The sequence below is a fragment of the Mesocricetus auratus genome, unplaced genomic scaffold (genome assembly GCF_017639785.1).
Source record: "Mesocricetus auratus isolate SY011 unplaced genomic scaffold, BCM_Maur_2.0 Super-Scaffold_100027, whole genome shotgun sequence".
NCBI classification, from domain to species: domain Eukaryota; kingdom Metazoa; phylum Chordata; class Mammalia; order Rodentia; family Cricetidae; genus Mesocricetus; species Mesocricetus auratus.
Window position 1 is genome coordinate 10,826,669 of NW_024429208.1, and position 26,098 is coordinate 10,852,766.

Consider the following 26,098-nt stretch of genomic DNA (forward strand, 5'->3'; position numbering starts at 1 on the left):
CAATTTATAAATTCACCAGACTCTAACCCTATCAGTGAATCTCTAAGTGTCACAAGGCAATAGATTTCTCTGAAAAGCCACCCACTTGATGATGTCGAAGCTCAGACAAGCTGTGATGGGCACTGATCAGCTATAGTCCACGAAGGAATAGAACCCAGAAAATGAGTTTACTCGAGAAAAATGAGTTTACTCAGGTGTCTCATGCTGCACAAACCTGTCTGTCCCTGTAGACCCGTGTCTGTCCCTGTAGACCCATGTCTGTCCCTGTAGACCCGTGCTTCTCAGCCTTCCTAAAGCTGTGACCCTTTAGTGTAGCTCCTCATGTCATGGTGACCACCCCGCAACCATAATCATTTTGTTGCTTCTGTGTAACTTTAATTTGCTACTTATATGAATCATAATGTAAATATCTGATCTGTTGGAAAGCACTTCTGCACTTGCTATGAAGAGTCGCAGCTCTCCTTTCCTGACCCCACTCCAAGGAGGCCGGCTGCTTCTTCTCATCCCGACTCCGGCACACACTCCTGGGCCCCTCTCTCCTTACTAGGGTGGAGCCAGGCCTGGCCTAATGGCCTTAGGCTTCTGCTTTCTCAGCAACCTCTCACCTTGGGAACTTCATCTCTCTTCCTGTGGTGGATCCTTGCCATTAGTTCTTTAAATTATTAAACCGGAGCGTCGTAACAAAGGAAACACGTTTGTGAAGGGGGAGGAAGATGACAACCAAGTCTTCTCCAAGCCTTAGCTCCACACCTCAAAGGCAGCCCTCTTAACGTTTTGTGCATCCTCCCAAAGAGGTGCAGCAACGACAAATGTAATGGCAGTGACGAGTGACAGGTGTAGTGGCAGCATTCTGTATCTCCTGCTCTCCGTCTTGCCTGCCTCGCTCCATAGCGTAGAGGCATGTGGGCATAATGACTTTTCTATCAGTGAGCGACTGCATAGATCGCTTCAGTCCCCTATGACTATAGTGGACCTGGAAGAGTCCCATCACCTCGTGACATCCTAGTTGTCATCGTACATTATATTACTGTGTTTGCAGTGACCCCGATATAAGCACACACAGTATAGCCAGTCATATAAAAGTCCGGCATATACAATTATGTGCCCAACATAATGCTTGATCATAATAACCAGTAACTGTGTTACTGCCTTCTGTAAATGCTTCGCTTTTAAATTAGAATGGACCATAATGGTTAATATAAAGCAGGACACTGTATTGCACCAACAGCAGCATAATAACTCATGTTCATAACCACCCTTCATGGCATCAAGTGTCTATGTTAAAGGGTTACAGTTTAGGTCAGTGGTCCCTACTTACTGTGCCAGCTGCTTTTTGCAGATGTACCTGGGAAGAGAAAATCTTCATTGATGGAGTGCCCCCGTCAGATTGGCCTGCAGGCAAATGTGTGTGGTTATTTCTTAACTAATGATTGATGTGGGAGGGCCCAGCTACTGTGGGTCACACTACTCTTAGGCAGGTGGTCTTAGGTTCTAAAAGAAAGCAGGTTGAGCAAGCTATGAGGAGCAAGCCAGTAAGCAGCTCCCCTCCATGGCCTCTGCACCAGCTCTTGCCTCCAGGTTCCTGCCCAGTTTGAGTTCCTGTCCTGACTGCTTTTGATAATGGACTGTTATATGGTTGACTTCCCTTCAGGCTTGACTGTGAGCTATAAGCTGAATTAAACCCTTTCCTCCCTACGTTGCTTTTTTTGTCATTATTTTTCTCACAGCAAGAGAAAGAAAACTAAGACATCTAGCATGAGCCAAACCGCCCAGATTCCATTTCTAATACCACACAAGGAAAACACTAAGGGAAGGGGAGGGGAGGAAAAGGACCACGGCAAAGGATTAGTTTACACCACCCAGGCTGGTGTAAGTGCCCTCTGTCAAGCAAACACAACCACAGAGTCACCTGTTTTGTGATGACCACGCCCCTATGGATAAACGACAAGTGACACACAGCCTGAACATTCCTCCCAGTGTTCATAGACCCGTCACGTTCACCGCTAATGGTGACTGGGTCTCTCCCATTTAAAGAACAGAAAAAGGCGAGTGTGTAGAAGCGTGCACACCCGCTCTCCCCTCATTAGGATGCTTCCACGCAAACCCTCATCTTGGTCCTTTATCTGGCCCCATTCTCTGGCTCCCACTCGACATCTTAGGGACCACCTCGCCTTTTCATCACCCGAGCCACAACTACCTTCGTCCAACAGACACCTCAATGTCATCTGAAGTCACTTGGAGTCCTCCCACCTACTCACTCGTACCCAAAACTCTCTGCTTCCTCTGGCGTCTTTAACGTACATGTCTCTAGCATTCCTTTCGGGGTTTTTCCCCCATGCTGCATTTGTTCTTTGTCCCTCTGGAATGACCATCTGAGCACTGTTCCCAGGCTCCCAGAGATCCCTGCGAGACCCTTTGCCACGCAGCAAACAACCACTGACATTTCCACCTGAGACCTCATGCGTACCTATAGGATCCTATGCGTCCATATCTTTTTGTCATTTGTTTAGTAAATCTAGTTCTTCTATGCATGCATTATTGGACACATACTTGGCTAATAAAATTAACCATCACAGCCGAGCGTTGGTGACACACGCCTTTAATCCCAGCACTCACTCGGGAGGCAGAGGCAGGCAAATCTTTGTGAGTTCGAGGCCAGTCGGGTCTACAGAGTGAGTTCCAGGACAGCCTCCAAAACAATACAGAGAAACCCTGTCTTGAAAAACAAAAATAAATAAATAAAAAATAAAAAATTAACCATCACAGATGAAGAAACTGGTATACTTTTTGAAACAAAGTGATGGAGTGGTTGAACCTTTAAGCCCCAATAATGTTGCATCCTATCATTTTCACTGAATAGATCTCCTGTTTTGATGACTTCTGGTGAACGGTGAGTTCCTTTTCTCCAAAGGTTTCCACTCATCAATCAAGTGGTCACGATGTAGGGTTTGCCATGGTTGCTACTGCTTCCAGAAGATTCTACCAGACAAAGCTGTTGGCAGTCATCTAGTGAAGTCCCTATTGTGGCTGACCAAAGAGACTCCTTTGACTGCCAAGACGTCATTCTGCTCGATATGATATTCCCGAAACCTCATGGATGTTCTTCGTGTCATTCTTTAATATTTCTATAAGCAACGTCCTAGGCATTCAGGTTTCACTTTTCCCATGAAATCTTTGACACAGTCAAGAAAGTGAGTTTCTGACCGGGCATTGGTGGTACACGCCTTTAATCCTAACACTCGGGAGGCAGAGACAGGCAGATCTCTGTGAGTTCGAGGCCAACCTGGTCTACAAAGTGAGTTTCAGGATAGTCAGAGACATAACACAGAGAAACCCTATCATGACCCCCACCCCCCAAAAAAGAAAGAACTGAATGTCTAAGTTCCCAGGAGCTCCTAAAAGCATTTAGTCAGATTCTGGTATCTGTGTGACCACGTTCAACACTGGCCTAGCATGCAGGAGACCTCGAGTTTGGGTCTCAGTAATACCAGCAAAAAATAAACAAAAACAACAGCCCACCCAGGGCAGGAACCATGTGTTACTAGTAGTCTTTCTCATGTCCTAGGCAAAACTAAGTGTGCAACAAATGTTGGAGGGATTAATGAGTGCTTCTTGGTTCTGTTCTCCCGGGATCTCATCTGCCTGGTGTTGGCAATGCTTACTCATGTAGCTCTCTCGCTTGGCAAATATTTACTAAACATCGTCAGGCACAGCAACAAATCTGGAGATACCATGATTTGGGGAAGTACAATGACTGGTACAAACTGGCCTCAGAAGAAGGCAGGAGAGTTTAAACGGGAAGAGTTTTTAAATATTTTAAAGACAGAACCATTCTCTATCTTCAGTTGGAAATTCTCCCCAATAGCACAAGAATTAAGCATGCCTGTTCACACCTTAAGAGATAAAACATGAAAAGGCTGTCAGGGAAATAGGACCCAAGAAAAGAATGGAAACCAAGAGGCCCTTGTTCAGTTACTGGGAGCCAGCCCCCAGTCACAGGTTAGCACTGCTTAGCATTTTAGCCACCATTGCAAATGCGCCCTGCTCTGTGGTTCTCCAAATGCTGATACGCTCCCTCTCACTTGGTAGTCCTTGACTTGGCCTCCCCTAAACCCAGAATGTGTGCCTGTCACTTCTGCGGGAAACATTTCTGTCTTCATAATGTCCCTCGATTTTACCTCTGATGCAAGCAGTATAAATTTCATGACAATACGCTCACTTTACCCTTAAAACAAACCAATTGCCACCCCTAGAAATCGGGCCAGGATACTCCTTGCTTTAAGGAAATCTCTGGGAGTCTTAATTCTAACACTTGTAGTGTGACTAATGTGCCGCTGCTGTTGTACGGTTTAGTATGGGGCTGTGCAAACCCAGGCCTCCAGCATGCCTGACACACCACTGAGCTATACCACCCACCTACATGACTGACTGGTCTTGTAAGTACAGTAGAAAGTAGAGCATTTGGGAGGCATCTAGCCCTTCATAGCTTATGGAGACTTGTGTTTTTTTTGGGGGGGGTGGGAGGAGGGTTTTTTTGTTTTGTTTTTTTTTGCTAAAATGCCAATGAAGCTGTTCTACTATCCACTTGTGGCAGGTTTAGCGGATCGGGCCTCCACCGTAAGGTTGCTAGGACCCACTGATTTCATCAATTCTCTTTGGCTGGTGAAGGTCCTAAATACAAGGTCACGGGCACAGGGAGAGGTCATGGAACAAACAGGCTGGATTGAACAGGCCACTATGAGCAAGGAAGCGGAAAAGCTTTAGCAAGGTCAGAGTCTGTATTTCATCCTAACAGCGAGAACACCCCTTACAGGGTTTAAGCCAAGGACAAGGACATAGTCCATTCAGAGACAACTTTCTGGTTGCTCCAGAAAAACTGGCTTGAAAAGAAAGTCCAGGAGGGGGTATTTTCTCTGGCTTTGTTATGCCCAACGGTACTACTCTAAAATAAAAGTCTGGCGATCCTCTGCCAGCTTGCCCAGAGTGGGGAAAGTTGTGCTGCCAACTCTCTTGGCTTAACAGTCCAGAAGCTTCTTAGCTAGTTTGATTCAGTAGTCCTCCACCTCCAAGACGCTAGGTCACAGCAGAAAGAGAGATAAGGAGACCCTAGCTGGCGGCACTGAACAGACACGCACCTCCCCAGAGGAAGCTGGGATCTGAGTCAAAGCTAGTAACTTACAGAGGCAGCTTGAAGAGATAAATTCCCTTTCTTTCCTATTTTGTTCCACACAAGGTGTGTGTCAACTGGTGGGGGGGGGCAGGGCGGTAAAGCAGTTTGCAAGGGGTCACCCCCTGAAGGCTCTCCTCACAGTTCCTTCTGTGGCTTCTGCCAGCCTGCATGAGTCTTCAACACTGGTCCCACAGAGCCATCCTCAGCCCAGAAGCCCTTCCCTTGCCCCACAAGGCCACACAAGGTAGCTACAATTCCGCCCCCCTCCCCAACACAACCCCTGGATCCCTGACCTAGTCTGCTTGCCATAGAGAATTCGCTTCACCTCGCCCAACTCATCAGGAGGCAGATGCTGTTCCAGGCACTGCTCCAAGGACTGCCACTCAGGTCCCGCCATGGCCAGAGGCTGCAGGTTGTCCTGTCCCACAGGAATGTTCTGCCTACTGGCCCCAGAACCGGGAGGAGAAGCCGGTAGAAGCTGGGCAGCTCTCCAGCAGCGCTGTATTGGACTATTGGAAGCGAGGGGGGCCCAAAAGCACATAACACTCTCCTCGTGCCTCTGCTGACAGCAGCCAATCCGCGCTCAGGACCTTCATAGTGACACCCGCCCCATTGGCTCTCCACCAAGTGCCAGATTTGACCAGACTTGCCTTCTGGACCAGTGTGGGTCACGGCTGGAGGCTTTCCCTGGCAGCTTTCCCTAGCCCGGGTGTCCGCTCTGTCCTCTCTCCCATCTCTCTTGTTCTTGCTCATCCCTGGAAATCTCCCTTCTCCCGCCCCAGTCATAGCCAGACATCTTTGAGAGGCCGTGAGTGGGGCCTGGGCTGAGGGGATTTGACCTGGGTCTTGGTTCGCAGAACAGCGCAGACCCCCACCAGGCATGGGCAAGAAGCAATACTTTGGTGTCTGAGTATTTCTGCAGCCAGAGTCCTGGCGCTACAACCATGCCAGACTTTAGGTTTCCTTTGAGTCACAGGTCCGGTGAGTCAGGCACTATATCCTCGTATCCCAGGCACTTCCCTGGAGTCAAGTACTTCAGATCCTGGATCCCAAGCAGGGACTCTCCCTCTGTGCTCCCGGGTCTCAAGCGAGGACTCCCCTTCTGGACTCCGACGCTGCCCGCAGGGCATGTGTCCACCAAGGGCGCTTTGCCAGCTGCCTTAACTTTTCTCGGATGTGGTAGTGGTGAAAACTCTTGCCCCACGCTTGGGAGCTAGAGAAGAGTTCCCTTACAAACCTCCAGTGAATTAAGAAAGCCTAGCCAGCTTGCTCCAGACCGAATGGTGAGGGAAGCAGTCCCAAGACCCTGATTGAGTTCTGTGGCCTGGGGAGCTATCCTGGTACACCTGGTCATCTGTTGCTTTATCTGTGAACTGCAATCCTGTGACTAGTTTACAGCCTTGCTGGAGGTTAGCTCAGGGGCAGAGCACAGGGCCTCCTTGCTACAGGCCCTGGGGAGAGAGGGTGGGGCTTAAGATATTTGGTTTATCGCCGTTTTCATGCTATCTGACCGTTTCTAGTGTCTTCCTTTTCCAGAAACTCAGGGCTCTGTGTGTGAGACTTCACAGAGAATAACACAAAGGCAGGTGAGAGTTACGTTTTCTCTGTGATTTGGAGTGGAGATAAAGATATAAAGACAGCCGCCCTCCATGCATAGGTCCCACAGCTGCATATCCAACCAACCTTGATCAAAACATTTCCTCCAAGCTGTGCCCATTTTGAAAGATTCTTTTTCTTTGCATTATCCCCTAACGAATGCAATGTGTCAGTTGCTTAGATGGCATTTGCATTGGGTTAGTGTTCGTCTTAGTTACTATTGCCATGGTGAAACACCATGGTCAAAGCAACTTGGGGAGGGAAGGGCTTATTTCACTCACAGTTCCACACAACAGTCCATTATCAAAAGCAGTCAGGACAGGAACTCAAACAGGGCAGGAACCTGGAGGCAGGAGCTGATGATGCAGAGGCCATGGAGGGCGGCGCTTACTGGCTTGCTGCTCGTGGCTTGCTCAGCCTACCTTTTTTTTTTTTTTTTTTTTTTTTTTTGAGACGGAGTTTCTCTGTATTGTTTTGGAGGCTATGGATCCAGCCTGGCCTTGAACTCACAGATATCCGCCTGCCTCTGCCTCCCGAGTGCTGGGATTAAAGGCGTGCGCCACCACTGCCCGGCCTCAGCCTACCTTCTTAAGGAACCCAGTGCCAGCCCAGGGATGGCACTACAACAGTGGGCTCTCCTTCAAAAGTCCATGGTTGCTCACAACAAAGAACTGGGTTTAACATCCCTCAAGGTCAGCAGCCATCCGTATCTTCAGGACCAGTTTTTCATGAATTTTCTTCCAGCCTCACTTGCAAAGCTAAACTGCCTTGTTAGAGAGAAGCACCTGTCTAGGGTAAGGACAGAAAATGACCCACCCCTGGGTGCTCCTTGTTTCCCACGTGAGAATTCTGTAGACTTGCTCATTTCATTTTGGAATTGCCTGTCACTGTCCTACTTGCTGGAAAGCACTAGTTTGTTAGTGAAGTCCCTGTGCTTAGGATAGTATAGAAGCTCCATCTAGGCCAATCGGTGATGGTATCATGTCACATTGGGCTTGTTGGTAATGACAAAAACCATAGCTACCATAGGAAAGGTGCTGATGTATCAGGGAGGGGAGGTTTGTGTTTAGCCAGGAAAGACTTTGAAGGGGAGGAGGGACTAGTGGATGTGTTGTCCAGAACACTCTACCTCATCATCTACGCCTTCCGTTGCAAGCGTAAACCAGTTCTGTCCAGTGGAGGTGCAATTGTTCATTGCACTGAGTAATTTTGAATTCACCTGTAAATTACTTTGTCTGGTTTTTAACACCCTACTGCTTCTCTTGTTGATGAGTTGAATAGCAAGCTAATGACAAACTACTCAAGATCATTCTATGTGACAGGTGTGTTCATTACATATTTAGTTGTTATCTCAAGAGCAGTGATCCTCAGCCTTCCTCATGCTATGACCCACAGGTTGAAAACTGCTGCTCCAGAGGCATGGGAAACCTCCCAGTACCCCACAGGACTCACCCTTAGAGTACCCGACTGCCAACTGGGATAGGTTTAAGCAAAAACTCTTATTAAAATGAATGAAACTTTGTTGAATGGGCATAGACAATACCCCTTACCTTACTTATTGAAGGATTGCATCTGATTAGAAAACAGATTAAAGCCAGATGAAGTGGTAGTGGCCCAAATTTGTAACCCCAGCAATGGAAGACTGAAATGAGATGATTAATACTTGGGGGTTAGCCTGAGTTATATAGAGATACATTGTCTCAAAAATATAAACACACACACACACACACACAAAAGCAAGAGTAATCAAGTAGACAGCTCTTCCTTGCTGATTACTTCTTTATTTTTATTGTTTTTTATTTTATGGTTATAGGTACTTTGCTGGCCTGTATGACCATGTATCACGTGCTTGCAGTGCCTGTAGAGGACAGAAGAGGGCATCAGATCCCTGAAATCCAGAGTTACAGGGGGTTGGTAAAACTGCCTTATGGGTGCTGGGAATTGAACATCACCTCTGCAAGAGCAGGCAGTGCTTTGTTTTGCTTTTTAAGATTTATTTATTTATTATGCATACAGTATTCTGCCCCCATGCATGCCTGTACGCCAAAAGAACACCAGATCCCATTACAGATGTTTGTAAGACACCATGTGATTGCTAGGAATAGAACTCAGGACCTCTGGAAGAACAGTCAGTGCTCTTAACCTCTGAGCCATCTCTCCAGCCTACAGCCAATGCTCTTAACCACTGAGCTATCTCTCCAGCCTCTGCTGAGCACTTCTTGAAATCAGGAATTTAAGTTTATAACAACAAGATTCAACTTCCTCACTAGGCCTTTATACCCTTCTCTATTCTTTGGGTTAAGTTTTGCTTCTTTGAGATCTAGGTTTTCCTTTGGTAACCAGGATTTAGAAATACAAATGTGGGACTAAAGATTGTTTATGTTTGGAGAAAATGATTAGGTTGATAATTCAAGGAAATAAAAACTTTTTGAGAAATTAACAAATGATAAAATCTGAAAATTATACCTGGCAGTGGTGGTGCAAGCCTTTAAACCCAGCACTTAGGAGGCAAAGGCAGGTGGATCTCTGTGAATTCAAGGTCAGCCTGGTCTACAGAGTGAGTTCCAGTACAGCCAGGACTACACAGAGAAACCCTGTCTCAAAAAATAAACAAATTGGAAAATTATTTTATGTATATGTGCTATATATTAAGTCAATATACATGTTCGTATTTATAAGCCATTAATGTGGCTTTCAAAGTTGTCTGAGAAGTGAGTGAGAGCTCCTGAATTAAAAGACCGACATGAGTCCAAATACTTTGCAAGGTTTAAATGACTCAGAAAAAAATATTACTTAGAAATGACTTACTTAGATTGTCTTGTTTTTTCGTTTTTGTTTGTTTGTTTGTTTGTTTTGTTTTGTTTTTTGAGGTAATCTCACTGGAATTGGTTTAGAACTTACTATGAAGGCCAGGTCGGCTTCAAACCGTCAATCCTCCTGCCTCAGTTTCATTAGTGCTGTTATGGTTAAGTATGTTCCAGGATGTCTGGGATTATATTAGTCTAATAAAAAGCTGTAGGAGGCACAGAGGGCCTTGGGCTCACAGATAAGCACTAGGGAATCCAGGAATGTTAAACATGCAGGCTTGTCTCCTCAACGAGAGTTGTATAACCCGTTTTCTGTCCAGAAGGCTGGGGGCAGAGATAGTTAATAGCCTGGTGACCTTTGTCCTAGCTGTATCACAGAGCCACACCAGATCCTCCCCACACTCTGATCATTCGCTTGCTTTTCTCAACTAATTTACAGAGCCTATCTTTATGGAAGATGTCACATGGGCTCAATCTATAGAACCCATCTTTATGCAAGATGTCACGTGTACTTATAAAGAGTTTCCATGTCTTAAGCTTTAGTGTGCACATAGGATTGAGTTAATTATCCCAGGACCCCCCTCCCCACCCTAAACTGTGCTGTGCTTAAATGTGCCTAAAATAAACTGTTCAGCCAAGGTGACCGAAATACTTCTTCAATGAAAACTTTAAAGCACTGAAAAAATAAATTGAAGGAGGTGCTAAAACCTCCCCCACCCATGCATAGAATTAATATTTTGAAATAACCGTGTCACCGAAAGTGATACACAGATTCAGCACAGTCTCTCTCCATGAAAACGCCAACGACAGAGCCATTGAGTTGGCTTAGTGGTAAAGGCACTTGCCACCAATCCTAACCTAACTTCTATCCCAGAACCCACACTGTGGAAGGTGAAATTGGCCCCTCTCACCCTACACAGAAGTCAACTCAAAATGAATCAAAACTTTATTGCCATGCCAGAACTCTTCTTGAAAGTGCTAGAATTAAACACAGGTAAAAACTTTCAAGATACGCATGTAGCTGAGAACTTCCTGAAAAGAAACTCTACTGCCACAGGAAGTAACCCCAAAAACTGACAAACAGGATTAGATGAAATTTAAAAGAAAATAATCGTCAGAGGATGAAACGACCCACAGGATAGAAGGTCTTTAAAAGAATGAATACAGATAACAACTAATATTGAAAAGGTGCTCTATATGCTCAGTCGCTGGGAAAGCTGCTTTGAGATTCTCTCTCCCCGACAGAATGGCCGCCATTATCAAGAAGACAAAGGCTTGCTTGTAGGTGTGCCTTCTTTACTCCAACCCCATTTGCTGGAGACTCCACCTCTTGGTATGACCTGGGGTCCCCTGAGCCCTCACATTCCTGTCTCTCCAGACTTAATTTTTGTCCTACTGCTTTCAGAAGCCCCTCCTCCCAGCACTTGCACTCCCTGGGGACACCCCGTTGGTGCTAACTCAGTCTCTCTAGCTCTTTCCTACAGACCCTCTCAGGCGTTCCTCCTCCACTATCTCCATTCCTGTCTGCCACCCACCCACCCACAGAAGCACCCTCTATCAGGGCCACCTCAGCTATCACACTTGCCTAGAATCCAGAAACAGCACCAAAGAGTAGAACATCCACTCAACAAAGACAAGACCAGATATAGACACCAAGAAACACCTCAGACATCATGACTTTGGATACCTAGATGCCAAGGCAAAAACTTCAGACATGACCAGCCAAGACAATATATATGCCTCCACCAGATGTCAGTAAGCCTATTGCAGAAGGCCCCAAGAAATTCAATATAGCTGACGCACAAGACAAGGACTTCAAAATAGCAACTATGAATATGTTCAAGGACCTGAAAGAGGATATGAATAAATCCCTTAATGTAGTCTGTGAAAACACAAACTGTTGGATAAAATAATGAAAATAATTCATAACATGAAGGCAGAATTTAACAAATAGAATCACTAAAGAAAATGCAAACTAAAATAATACTGGAAATGAAAAATTTAGGATGTCAAACAAAACCTTAGAGGTAAGCCCCACCAGCAGAGTACAAGACACAGAAGAGAGAATCTCAGGTGTTGAAGATAAAGTAGAAGAAATGGATACCTCAACCAAAGAAAATGGTTGAATCAAAAAACTCCAGGAATAAAACATCCAGGAAATCAGGGACACTGTGAAAAGAGAGACTATGACTAATGGGGATAGAGGAAGAAGAAGAAACCCAGGTCAAAGGCACAGAAAATACTTTTAACAAAATGGGGGGGGGAGGGGGAATACACCAACCTATAAAAGGAGGTGCCTATCAATGTACAGGAAGCATAGAGAACACCAAATAGGACTAGAAAAGGAATTCCCCATGACACAGCATAATCAAAATACTAAATGTCAGAAGAAGGACTATTAAAAGCTACAAGGGAAAAACTAACACAAAACCAATTTACACCTGAGTTCTCAATCAAGATTCCAAAAGCCAGAAAGATTTGGACAGATGTTCTACAAAATCTAAGAGACCATAGAGCCATTCTAGACTACCATAACCAGCAGAGCTGTCAATCCCAATTGATGTGGGAAGAATGGCGTTTCATGATAAAACCAGATAAGCCATATCTCTCTGCCAACGCAGCCCTATAGAAGGCACTCAAAGGAAAACTTTAGTCCGAAGATGCTAACCACGGCCAAGAAGACACAAGGAACAAATAACCCCAGAATAGTTCATTAAAAGAGGGAGGAAGACCCACACCCTAACAATAAGACTATAGGAATTAATAAATACCATTCGTTGAAAACTCTCAGTGTTAATGGTATCAGTTCCCCAATAAAAAGACACAGACTACCAGAATGGATTAGAAAACAGGATCGATCGTTCTGCTGTATGCAAGAAACACATCTCTCTGTAAAGAATAGACATTTCCTCCAGGTGAAAGAACAGAAAAAGATATTCCAAGCAAATGGACCCAAGAAGCAATCAGGTATAGCCATTTTAATATCTGACAAAATGGACTATCAACTAATCACAAGAGATAGGGAAGGATACCATACACTCACAAAAGGAAAAATCCATCAAGAGGATATTTCAGTTCTTAACATCTATGCACCAAGGAAACACTGCTACAACTAAAGGCACACATTGACCCTCACACACCAACAGTGGGAGACTTCATTACCCGACTCTTGCCAGTAAGCAGGTCATCCAGACCGACACTAAACAGAAAAATTATGGTGTTAAATATTATCATAAATCAGCCGGGCGTTGGTGGCGCACGCCTTTAATCCCAGCACTTGGGAGGCAGAGGCAGGCGGATCTCTGTGAGTCCGAGGCCAGCCTGGTCTACAAAGTGAGTTCCAGGATAGCCTCCAAAGCCACAGAGAAACCCTGTCTCGAAAAACCAAAAAAAAAAATATTATCATAAATCAAACAGACCTAGCAGACTGTACAGAGCATTTTGCCCAAGCACTACAGAATATACTTTCTTCTTAGCATCTCATGGAACTTTCTCAAAAAGTGATCATATACTAAGACACAAAGCAACTCTCAACATCTGTAAAAAATTTGAAATAAAACCCTGCATCGTATCTGACTACCATGGATTAAAGCTGAATATCAACAATAACAGAAACAGCAGAATGTATACAAACTTATGGAAACTGAACAACTCACTTCTGAATGAAAAATGTGTCAGGAAAGACATCAAAAAGGAGCTGGGCATTGATGGCGCACACCACTTTAATCACAGAACTCGGGAGGCAGAGGCAGGTGGATCTTTGTGAGTTCAAGGCCAGCCTGGTCTACAGAGCGAGTTCCAGGACAGGCTCCAAAGCAATACAGAGAAATCCTGCCTCGAAAAAACAAAACAAAAATTGGAGAGATATCTTATTAGTAGCCTAGTGATACACCTGAAAAGTCTAGAATAGCAAGAATGACACCCAAAACCAATAGACACTAAGAAATAATCAAAATCAAAGCTGAAGTCAACAAAAATATAAACAACAAATACAAAGAACTGATGAGACAAAGAGGCATTTCTCTAGGAAAGTAAACAAGACTGGCCATATTAACTATAAGAAAAAGAGACAAGATCCAAATTAGTAAAATCAGAGATCAAAAGGGGGACATTACAAATGATACTGAGGACATTCAGAGAATCATAAGGACAAACTTTAAAAATCTGTACTCCACCAAACTGGAAAACCTAAAAGAAATGGATGAATTTCTTGATATATATGATATTCCAAATTTAAATCAAGATCAAATAAGCAATTTAAATAGACCTATAACACCTAGTGAAATAGAAGGAGTAATTAAAAGTTTCCCAGCCCAAAACCACAAAACAAACAAACGAACTAACAGCAATCCAGGGCCAGATGGACTCAGTCCAGAATTCTACCAAACCTTCAGAGAAGAATTAATGCCTATATTCTCTTCAAATAATTCTGCAAAAAAGAACTGAAGGAAAATTTTCTAATTCCATATATGAAACCTTGATAACAAAGTCACACAAAAACAGAACAAAAAAGAAAATTATAGACTCCCTTATGAACAGAGATGCAAAAATTCTCAATAAAATACTTGCAGTCTGGATCTAAGAACATATGAAAAAGATCATGATCAAGCTGGCCTCACATCAGAGATGCAGGGATTGTTCAACATACCCAAATCAATAAATATAATCCACCCTATAAACAGACTAAAGACGAAAACCACATGATCATCTCATGAAATGCAGAAAGGATATTTTACAGAATCCAACATCCCTTCATGATAAAAGTCCTGGCAAAAATAGGCATACAAAAGATAGCTCAACACAATAAAGGCAATCTATAGCAAACCCACAGCCAATCAACCTAAACAGAGAGAAACTCAAGCATTTCTACTAAAATCAGGAGCAAGACAAGGATGCCCCTTTCTCTATATCTATTCAATATAATACTTAAAGTCTTAACTAGATCAATAAGACAGTTGAAGATCAAGGGGATACGAATAGGAAAGAAAGAAGTCAAAGTATATCCTTATTTATAGATAAGTTGGCTTTATATATAGAAGACCCTAAAAACTCAACCAGGAATCTTTCAGAGTTTATAAACACTTTCAGCAAAGTAGCAAGGTACAAAATTAACACATAAAAATCAGTAACCTTCCTCTATATGAATGACAGACTATATATAAAAGAAATCAGGAAAACAGTATCTTTCACAATAACCTGGGAAATATTGTGTCATAGTTCTAACCAAGCAAGTGAAAAACTTGTATGACAAAAAACATTAAGACACTGAAGGAAAATTGAAGACATCAGAAGATGGAAGGATCTCCAGTGCTCATGGATTGGTAGGATTAATGTTGTAGAAATAGCCATCCTACCAAAAGCAATCTACAGATTCAATGCAATCACCATCAAAATTCCAACACAATTCATGGAAATTGAAAAAAACGATCTTCAGCTTCATATGGAAACACAAAAACTTAGAATAGGTAACACAATCTTGAATAATAAATAATCCTAGACCTCAAGTTGCACTACTATAGTAATAAAACAGCACAGTATTGGTATAAAGATACACATGTTGATCAACAGAATTAAATTGAAGACCCAGATATAAGTTTCTACACCTATGGACACCTGATTTTTTTTTTTACGAAGAATCTGAAAACACACACTGGAAACAAGAGAGCATCTTAAAAAAATGGTGCTGGTCAAACTGGATGACTGCCATGTAAAAGAATCCAAATACATACATATTTGTCACCCTGAACAAACCCAACTCCAATGAATCAAGGACCTCAAAATAAAACCAGATACCTTGAATATGATAGAAGATAAAATGGGGAATAGGCTTGAACTCATTGGCACAGGAAAGGATTTTCTGAACAGGACACCAATAGCACAGACACTAAGACCAGCAATTAATAAATAAAACTTTATGAAGGACATCATCATTTAGGAAAAATGGCAGCCTGGAGTACAGGAAAAGATTTTTACCAATTACATACCCATCAGATAGATGGTTAGTATCTAAAATTATAGAGAATGAAAAGACTGAACATCAAGAAAACATATAACCTAATTTAAAAAGGGATATAGAATAAGCAGAGAGCTCTCAAGAGATAAAACTCAAATGACTGAGAAACATTTAAAGACATACTCAACATCCTTAGCCATAAGGAAATGCAAATTACAGCTACTTTGAGATTTCATCTTATACCAGTTGGGTTGGCCAAGAGCAATGTAACAAATGATAACACCTGCTGGCAAGGATGTGGGGAAAGCAGGACCCATATCCATTGCTGGCAGGACTGCAAACTTTTAAAGCCACTCTGGAAATCAGTGTGGCAGGTTCCTCGGGAAGCTGGGAGTAGATCTACTTCCAGTCCCAGCTATGTCACTCTTGAGCATAAACCGCATACGCTACATCCTACTACAGAGGTGCTTTCTCATCCGTGCTCATTGATGCTCCTTTCATATTAGTCAGAAGCTGGAAACAGCCTAGACACCTATCAGTGGATAGGTACATATCAGATAATGAGACTGTAACACATTTACACAACAGCATATGACTCAACTCTTAAAAAAATGAAATTATGAAATTCACAGATGTGATGACCATACTTGGTTATCAGCTTCTCAACATCCGGAATTAATGAAAACCCAAGCTATTGGGTTCACCTGTGAGAGTTTTTTCTTGAGTGGATCAGGGGAAGTGGGAAGACCCACATTAAAATCTGGGCCACGCCTTCAGGAGGCAGCCTGTAAAGAACATGGAGAAGGACGCTCTTGCTCTCACTCAGTGGCAAGCACATTCCTTCACTGGCATAGAGTCGACTTCTTCTGGGTTCGGACATATCCTGAGGACCAGCTGCCTGGGCCGAACAATCATTGAGTTCTTAGACCTTCCATGGGTGACAGCCATTGTTGGAATAGTCAGACTACAGCCTGTAAGTTACTTGAATAAATGTGTGTGTGTGCGTGTATGAATTCATTCATTCTATCAGTTCTGATTCTCTAAAGAACCTGGGCCAATACAACCTGTAAATGGATGGAACTAGAAAAAAAAATCATCCTCGGTTAGGCAACTCAGACCCAAAAAGACAAATATTGTGTTTTCTCTTAAATGGACACACTAGTTTTTAAGTCTTCCAAATGCATGCTGCAATCCATCTAACTACAGAAGTTAGGTACATTGGGAGAAACATAATATATTATAGACTCTATAAATTATACAGAGAGAAGCAGGTGTTGAGACTGGAGAGGAAGGATTCAACTGGGGGGAAGGAAGAAGGGATAAGGTAGAGAATATGGGTAGGACCAGCTAACACTAAAGTTCATTTGAGGGGCTGCATGAAATCTGCTACTGTAGGGCATATTTCATGCATATGTATATGTATATGTGTGTGTATATATGTATATGTATAAAATCACTACATCAGTTCTGTTCCTCTAGAGACCTAACTAATATAACTTATTAGTATGTTATTTATGTAAAATAAATAATATATATTAAAATGGCTTGCATATGGCCCAGCTAATCCAACAATGGCTATCTCCCAGTGGTAGGTCCAAGAATCCAGAAGCTGTTCAGTCCAGGAGGCTGGAAGTCTCAGCCGGTCTTCAAGACATGCTGAAGAAGTGAGCTCTCTCGAATGCCAGTGAAGCAATGGATTGCCTATGGAGAGTGTGCAGGCAGAGAGAGCGAGCAGGCTTCCTTCTTCCTTTATGCAGGCTGCTGGCAGAAGGTGTGGCCCAGACTAAAGGTGGGTCTTCCCACCTCCCAAGACTGGACTGGAAGTGGATCTTCCCTCTTCAAATGACTGGATAAAGAAAAAGCCCCTCCCAGGCATGCCTGGCCGTTCAGTTTTCGTCCATTCCAGATGGAGTCAAGCTGACAAGCATGGATGGTCATCACATGCATGGAACCTACATTTAACCCAGAAGGAACTAGACAGCCAGGCTGGCCTGAGACCTAAAGCAATGGGCCCAGACATCACGATTTGAACACATCACGATTTGAACACATCACGGTCTGACACAGATGAAGTAACTCTCCTCCCTTGAGTTGTTCTGTTGCTGTTTGGTTTGGTGTCCCCGCCTCCCCCCTCAGGCACTTGTCAAAGGAAAGGGGAAACTAACTAAGATGGGATTAAAAGCAGGCTGGAGGCAGATCCTGGGTCACAAGGTATATTCAGAGAGCAGTAAGAGCTGGTCAAGGAAAAGAAAGACTAAACGGGGCCGCAGAAAGCGAGTAGAGGCAGCTGGCTGTCAGAGGGCTTTTAAAATAGCATGAACTGGGTCTCTTGGAAGAAGGAGCTAAGCAGGAGCATCGTAAGGGGAGATCAATGAAGGGAATGAGGTTGGCATCATCTGTGTACCCTACCCCTGCCTCCTGCCCCCCCAATCCCCCCCCATGGCTGTAGGAATAGGTGGCAGAGGACCTTGAGGATGCAGAAGCCATGAGTGAGCCCGTGCTAGCAGACTTCCTGTCCCCACTCTTGCTGCTCCCCCTTCCTCCTGTTTTCATGACTATTCCATGTCTTCCCTGCCTCACCCTCACTTTAGTGAGGCGTCACTCAGGGAAAGACCTTTTCCCCTCTGTGCATCAAGCCTTTGCATTGGGAAAATTCCCAGGAAAAGGAAGCCAGCAGGTTTCCGCGTCATCAGGATACCCACTGAAGGCTGCATAAGGCCAGTGCCTTGCCAGAGCCGCAGGCAAACACGCCTGTCTCTTGCCATAATGTCAGAATTTACTGAGTAGCAATAAATTCACACCGTTCACAGTTTCAGTGACAGCAATTTGTCATAAAAACAAAAAATGTCTACTTTTGTATCTTGGCAGAAGCAAAGGCAGGTTCTTCATCCCGATCCTAAATTACGAACTCCCGTAGCACACAGCACACAATAAATACATCTCCGTACGTGTCGACGGGTTACAGAATAAATAGACGCTAAGGCGGCCACCACGGAGGTTTCAGAAGTGACCGAGAAAGGATCTGTGTAGATAAGATAATGAGAGCAACACCAGGAGAGGAGCTGCTAGAGGAAGAAGTCGAGAGAGGGAACAGAGCTGCAGAATTCTGCTCTGAGGTGAAAGGCCACACTGGGTCCGGAGCAGGAAATGAGTCAGGAACAGGAAACAGTGGGTCAGGCCCAGGTCCAGATGGGCCAACAGGTACATGTGCAGCCAGTCAAGTAGGCTGTGTCAATAGCAGGGGCAGAATCCAGTCAGCAGGGGTCCTGAGTCCTCAGGTGACAAGCTGATGTGGGGCCATGCCACCACAGTGTTAACTATCTGTTACTTTAAGGGGCCCTGACAATGGACTTACACCTTTTACTCAATCTGATGTGTTCAGATCTACAGTTTGGTTTCCCTGATGTGATTTTAATATGTTCATGTGCCCCCACAATTTTAATTCTCCCCCAATAAACTTATAGGCTGGCTCCTTTTCTAGTCCTAGGAATAGGTCATTGGTCAGTCTTTGCTGGATGGGGCTGTAGTCTTCCTTCTCCTCAAAATGAAATAAACTGTTTGTAAAATAGAATCTCTTAGAGCAGTGGTTCTCAACCTTCCTAATGCTGCGACCTATTAATACAGTTCCTCATGTTGTGCTGACCCCCCCAACCACGAAATCATTTTCATTGCTACTTCATAACTGTAATTTTGGTACTGTAATGGATCATAATGTAAATATCTGGCCGGGCAGTGGTGGTGCACACCTTTAATCCCGGCACTTGGGAGGCAGAGGCAGATGGATCTCTGTGAGTTCGAAGCCAGCCTGGTCTACAGAGCGAGTGCCAGGACAGCCTCCAAGGCTACATAGAGAAACACTGACGACTTGAAAAACAAACAAATAAATAAATATCTGATATGCAGGATATTTGATATGCAACCCCAGTGAAAGGGTCGTCCAGCCCCCCAAGGGGGTCTTGACCACTATCTAGAACAATGAATCAACCACCTTAAAAAAAAAAACAGTTTTATACAGTATGGAGCAACTTAGAGTGGGGCGTAGCTTGGTCCCAGCAACCAAGCAGAGCGGTTCACCGTTTCAGATGTGTCACCTCATGGCCACTTCCATTGGAGAGGTGCTCAGGCCTACCCTACCTAAATTGGCTCCTGCTTGTCTTAGGTAGTTTGAGGGTGGAATTGGGCCCATTCATAGCACTTAGTGAGATTTCCTCTTCTTCTTTTTTTTTTTTTTTGACTCCAAGGAACCGTATGGACAGTCTCCTCACTGCCCCCAAGCAGTTATGGAGCATAACTCCCTTTGCCTGTGACCTTTTAGGATTAAGAAAAACAAAACCCTCTGGTAGGGGTGATGAGAGAATGGGTTTTTCTGTCTTTGAGGAAAAGCAGGTTTTGTAGGTTGTGCATCCCAGGACACCCTCCCCTACAAGTTATGCCTGCTCTGCCCACTCCCGGGTGACAATAGTGAGCACAAGCTTTCCTCTTCACTCCAGGGAGTTAACCAGACCTTGAGCTCTCAGCGGGTGTGCTATTTCCTTGGCACAGAAACCCCACTAAAGCCTCGTTTAAGTGGTACTTCCCCCGAACTGAGGAAAATAACTCTGTATTGATTGGTAAAGGGAGGCTCTGATTCCCAGCCTGGGAAGGGAATTCTCTGAAGACCTAGAAGAGGCTTCATGGCCAACTCAGAATGTCTCCAATGGCCTTGAAATTTTCTCTGGCCTGCTACAATGATGACTAACCACGACGGTCCCGGTTCACTTGACTGGATCTTAGAATCACCTAGAAGACAAGCCTTTGGGCGTACCTGTGAGGGACCATTTAGGTTAGGTTCATGGATTGGGGGGAGGGGGAATGGGACACAACACAGGAGTCACCCTAAAAGGTGACATCATCCCCAGGCTCAGGGTGTGGACTGCACAAGGAGGAAGCCAGCTCAGTTGAGCAACCCCCCCCCCCTTACTGCCTTGTGCTCCCACAGGCCACATCACGGCCGTGTCTCCCTACCTTTGACTACCAGGTGATTGACACGATGGACATGAAGTTCCAATGCCCTCAGGAGCCTCACTCTCCGCTTCTCACTCACTCACACCTTTCCATCCATGAGATGCTGTTGGGGAAGTCTTATGTCAATAAAGCACGGTTGAGCCAATAGGGAGCCAAGATAGGAGGGACTAGGAGTCCAGGAGGACTCTGGGAAGGAGAAACACGGGGAGTCGAGATGTAACGCCATGGGGTAGAAAGCCCGGAACTATTCTCCGGTAAGAGTCATACTTAGATTAACAATTATGGGGTAATTACTTAAGTCAGAGCTAGCCAGTAAGAAACAAGCAAGGCCAACAGCTTCATAATTAATATAGCCTCCTGTGTGTTTATTTGGGAATGATGCAGCTCTAGAACCAGGCTGGTGGGAAGGCTTCTCTCAAAGAAAAAGGCTTCTATTTACAAGATGCTGCCCCCCACATTCCGGGCAGGCCTTGGCACCTCAAACCCATTTAAACAGATCCCTCACAGAACCTAGAAAATTCTTCACCGAGACTCTCTTCCCAGGTGTTTCTGGGTTACATCGTTAACAAAACTAGCCATGACATGTCCCCTATGTATCCCAATCCCAATGGCTCCCATGTTTATACAGACTGGTCATTTCCCGTATTATCGGGACCAGCTCACTCAATTTTCCTCCTTGCTTCAACTTGCTCTTGGCCTTGGTTCCAGAGCGGTGCAGAAGTTTAGGGAGGAACAGAAGATGGCATGGCACCAGCTCTCTCATTGGGCTCATTTTATGCTGTGGTCACTATTTCCTGTCACAGTCGTCCAGTTTCTAAGCATGTTTGTGTGTCCTCGCTCCTGCGTTGTCTTGTCTCCAATTTATACTCTTTTGACTTAGAGTGAAAGTTATTTCCTTGGTGGGACTTATTTCATTGTTGCTGTAACTACTGTCCTTATGTAGACCCACTGAGGACCCTACTATTGTCTAGCTACGTCTGGGGCTGTGAGCATTCCAAATGTCCGCCTTTGGTTGGCACCTTCTTCAGCCAAGCAATTCCCACTCAAAACTCAGAGTCGCTCGCGCGTCTTCTCCGTAGTGAAGCCTCCCTGAATCCTTCAGGTTCTTTTCAAGTTCTCACTTCTGTGTCATCACGGCACCATGCGCAGTTATCACCTTGTTGTGTTTCTTACAGCTAGAGATATAACATGTCTTTGAGCTCACAGTACTTTGCATATAACCAGTACTCTGGAAATTGTTGTTGAGACCAACTGAACACCGTTATCAGTATATGTAAATACCCATCACTTACCAGCTCATATATGTATATATGTATGTGTATATATAAAAATATATATTAACTCAATATCGTATTTGCTCTGTTTTAACAAAAGACTACTTTGAGCTCTGGAAGACTTATAGTTGTTTTGCTTCAACAAGGCTCTCTGCCATCTTTGTACACTTGACACTTGGTATGGAAGTGGTCTGGATCCTGAGTAGCTCCAACGACTAGATATTGGGAGTGATGAGTTGGCCCACACCCTTAGGTTGCTTCATATGACAACTCTTTATTCTGAGCAAACATGGATTGTCTCTCTCTGATTAGCCTTCTGAGTCACAATTCCTTAGATTATGATTTTGGAAGGATCCTTCTTCATGCTGTTTCTGAGTTATAGAGAATTTACATCTGACCTATTGCTATAGGTAACATAACTATCCGTTTGTATTTGAGAAATTATAATCTAAAAGACCTGTTTGTGTTTTGAGAAGTAGTTGAAGAGGAAGAACACTGGACTGGGTACATGAGCAGGTTTTAAATTGGCTTTTACTATTAGTTCTAACTTCTACATTGGGGGGGGAATTATTTGGTATGTCCTAAACACTAAGTTAAAAACATCAGAATAATAATAAATTCTATGATTTTGTGATTGGGGGAGTACGCAGCAAGACACTTTAAAAAATGGGGTTAGCAAGAGCAACTGTATCACATGTAAGCCCGCCACCAAGAGGGTAGCTTATATATTAATGTCTTAGGTTAAGAAGTGGTTCTTATTTTATTGGAAAGACATATGTAGAAGGATTGCACAATATCCAAGGGGTTGGCCCTCTTGAACCCCTTTCTTACTGTATAACTGTGTATCTCTGTTTTAATTTCTTATTGGAAAAAGAAAACTACTAATACTTTACTTTGATTTGAAACAATCAAACCTACTACGTTTAAAGGTATTTCATAGCGGGGCAGTGGTGACGCACGCCTTTAATCCCAGCACTCGGGAGGCAGAGGCAGGCGGAGCTCTGTGAGTTCGAGGCCAGGCTGGACCAACAGCCTCCAAAACAATACAGAGAAACCCTGTCTCATAAATACAAAAAAAAAAAAGCTATCTCATAGTCTATGCAGTGTAATGTCTGCCATTTTAATTAATGGAAAAGTATGTGCATGGAATCTGTCCACAGGTACTTATAAACATTCTATCTTTATCTATGTAGTAGATAGTTATGCTTGCTTAGTTTTTCTAGGGATGATAGATGGCTTCAAACCGATTCATTTATAGTCTTTATGCCAATTCTTCTGGTGATAATAAGTTAATTGAAAGATGGATAATTTTGAAGAAGGTTATAAGTCTGTGACCATGAAATAAAGCAAAACTTGACTAGTCTAAGCTGAAATTCAGTCAATGACCCATCACACAATGATCCATCATTTGCCTATAGTTTGTTCTAGAAAATGAAAGCTTGTGTATCATCAGGGATCCAAAACCCTAGAATATTTAGATCCCAAATTCAGGAAATATCATGCGTTTCTTTCCCAAACAATTACGTAAATATGTAACTGGATTAATAGTACTATATATGGCATTTAGGAATATTCACTTAGTTATAAGCTTAATGTGAGTTTAGACTGCCCAAAAAGCTAATATGGTCTTAGATTGTGTTACAGTATCTAGAACACAGAAGACAGGATCATCTTATCTGTTATGTGTTTATATGTAGCACACGTCTATCTCTAGGTAAGATATATTGCATATTTTTTTGTTTTTTTTTTTTGAGACAGAGTTTCTCTGTATTGTTTTAGAGGCTGTCCTGGAACTTGCTCTGTAGTACAGGCTGGCCTCGAACTCACAGAGATCTGCCTGCCTCTGTCTCCTGAGTGCTGGGATTAAAGGTGTGTGCCACCAACACCCGGTGATATATTGCATTTTAATTGTCTTAACTATGTGGAAAAGAAAGCAAGAAGCTGCTGATGGGGTTATCTAACACTGAGGCTTGAAAACTATGGGAACATGTATACAGCAAAACAAAGCAAATGAACCCGGAAAGGATGGTACCCCTTGACCTAAATTCCTAAAGGGGAGGTCATATATAAAAGGTTTTAATTTGTTCCATCTATCCCAAGGATAGGAGTGAAATTAATGGATAGAAACTAGGATAATTATTTTCAACAGACTGTGTCAAAAGACGAGTCAGGATGCTAGCAGGAGATGACTTCTTAGTCCTTCATATGTTCAGGTACAGTCCCGATGGCCACTCAGTCCTTCATATGCTCAGGTACAGTCCCGATGGCCACTTAGTCCTTCATATGCTCAGGTACAGTCCCGATGGCCACTTGGTGGGAGTATTGAAGAAGAAAGTCAAGTAGGAGATGATTCCTTGACCTAGAAAGACCATGATTTATGTGTAGTGCTGTAACATGAACCACAAAACAAGCAAACAACAAACAAAAATCTTTTATGGAAAATTTGGTCCAAATAACTACAAACAAACCATAAAATAATAAAAGAGACAGCTGGTATCTGAAGACAGAGAAGTCAAGAAATGTGAACGACCAAGTGGTGAGATTTCATTACCAAACAAACTTATGCTCAGTACTTTACCATCCATAGGAACTGGTATCCTAAAGCCTGCCACAACCCCTAGCCTTGGAGTCCCTTTGAGAATTCTAAGTTCCTCTCATTTAAGCGGGTTGTAGATTTTTGGCCTGTGTCCACAAGCATGCCTTCTTCCAAACTCAGCCTTTACAGTCACTAACCAAAAAGAAATTCTAGCTGCAGCTGGTACCATCCATGTGCTGAGCCTCTGGGAAACACAGCTGTATCTATGTTGACTCTGTACTTTACCTGCAGATCCTGCGGTGTTGGTTTCATCCGCCTGTAGCAAGCTACTCAGCTTGTCTCATGAGAGTCTTACAGTCATTCAGCCTTTGTTCGATTCATTGGTTACATTTATAAACACACACTTAGTGAAGCAGGCATCTGGATCAAATGTTAATGCCATCGCTGGTGCTTGCCCACATAATTATGATAATAATTTCTGCTTCTTGAGATCCTCCTATATGCCAAGTGAGGCGAAAGGCCTATAGTGGCAGGCATATAGAGGACTAGAGAGGTGTGTCACCTAGGTTTGTAGTTGACAGCCCTCACAGAGGATGAGAATTACAGACGCAGCACATGGCTAGTGTTTATTAATGATATCAGTGTTCATGGTACTATGAAATAGCATTACCAAAAGTGCCACCAAAGTCCAGATGTGGGAGCACAATTGTGAGCCAGAAGGATGCGTGGTGAACACAGGAAGGCCAGTCCAAGTGGGAAAGGTGAGGCTGTAATCAGAAGACAGCCACAGCTAAGTAACTAATCCATCCGGATCGCAAGCAGACAGAGGGGTTTGCTGGAATAATGTATAAGAAGCAGACCTACTCTGTTGTAGAGTCTGGGAATGCTTTGAAACCATTCCTCAAAGAAAAAGATTGCATGAATTCGTAAACACCAAAAGAATAAGATCCGTGTCTGACATTGTCCCATTAAAGGGAGGACTATTGCAGTGCTTAAGTCACCTTCAGAGACAGCAGAGCTTACAAACTAAAAGATGATACTATTACCTAAAAGTGTGCATTGATTGAAGCCCTTGGAAGGGTCAGTCATACTCTTTCTTTTAGGGAACTCAAGTCTGCAGGCTTCCATTGCTGTTAATATGGTGTAAGAGTCAGTTATGTGTAAATGTGTGGAGTGTTTGAATGGTGGATGAGTGGAATTCAAAGAAAGAACAAGTAAATCTACTGTATGGAGTATCAGTGAGTGAACCAAGTCCCTGGTGGCAAATCCACAAAAGCCTTCATTCTCAGACTTTGTATTGGGGAAAGGAAATACTATTGATCTGTTGGCCTGAACTATAACATACTTAAACTGTGTGAAAACACTGACCAAAAGAACTTTGAAAGGGGGGCTGGAGAGATGACTCAGAGGCTAAGAGCACTGACTGCTCTTCCAGAGGACCAGAGTTCAATTCCCAACACCCACATGGCAGTTTACAACTGTCTATAAGTCCAGGATTCACCACCCTCACACAGACCTAATACAGACAGAAACACCAATAAAAATTTTTTAAAAACTAGCCTACAGATTTAGCTTACAGCTTACAGTCCATCATGGAAAGAAGCCAAGCCCGTACTCATGAATTTGGAAGCAGGAACTGAAGCAGAGGTCATAGAGGGATGCTGCTTACTAACTTGCTCCCCATGGCTTGCTCAGCCTGCTTCCTTTTTTTTTTTTCAACGATCCCACGTGGAGTTTTATTGGTAGACAGGGAGGGAA

The 26,098-nt window shown here is 43.6% G+C and overlaps 1 protein-coding gene across 2 annotated transcripts in view; it reads right to left on the reverse strand.

Annotated features, from left to right (window-relative positions):
* The window catches only part of Upb1 (beta-ureidopropionase 1), a 32,039-nt gene extending 26,335 nt beyond the window's left edge, over nucleotides 1-5,704 (reverse strand). The window contains exon 1 of one of the 2 annotated variants that reach the window (XM_040732440.1): nucleotides 5,464-5,704. In XM_040732440.1, coding sequence (XP_040588374.1) covers nucleotides 5,464-5,567 — 104 coding nt within the window. In that variant the 5' untranslated portion in view covers nucleotides 5,568-5,704. The remainder of the gene's footprint in view (nucleotides 1-5,463) is intronic. The other variant, XM_040732441.1, reaches the window with a different exon arrangement.
* Between the last annotated feature and the right edge of the window lie 20,394 nt (nucleotides 5,705-26,098).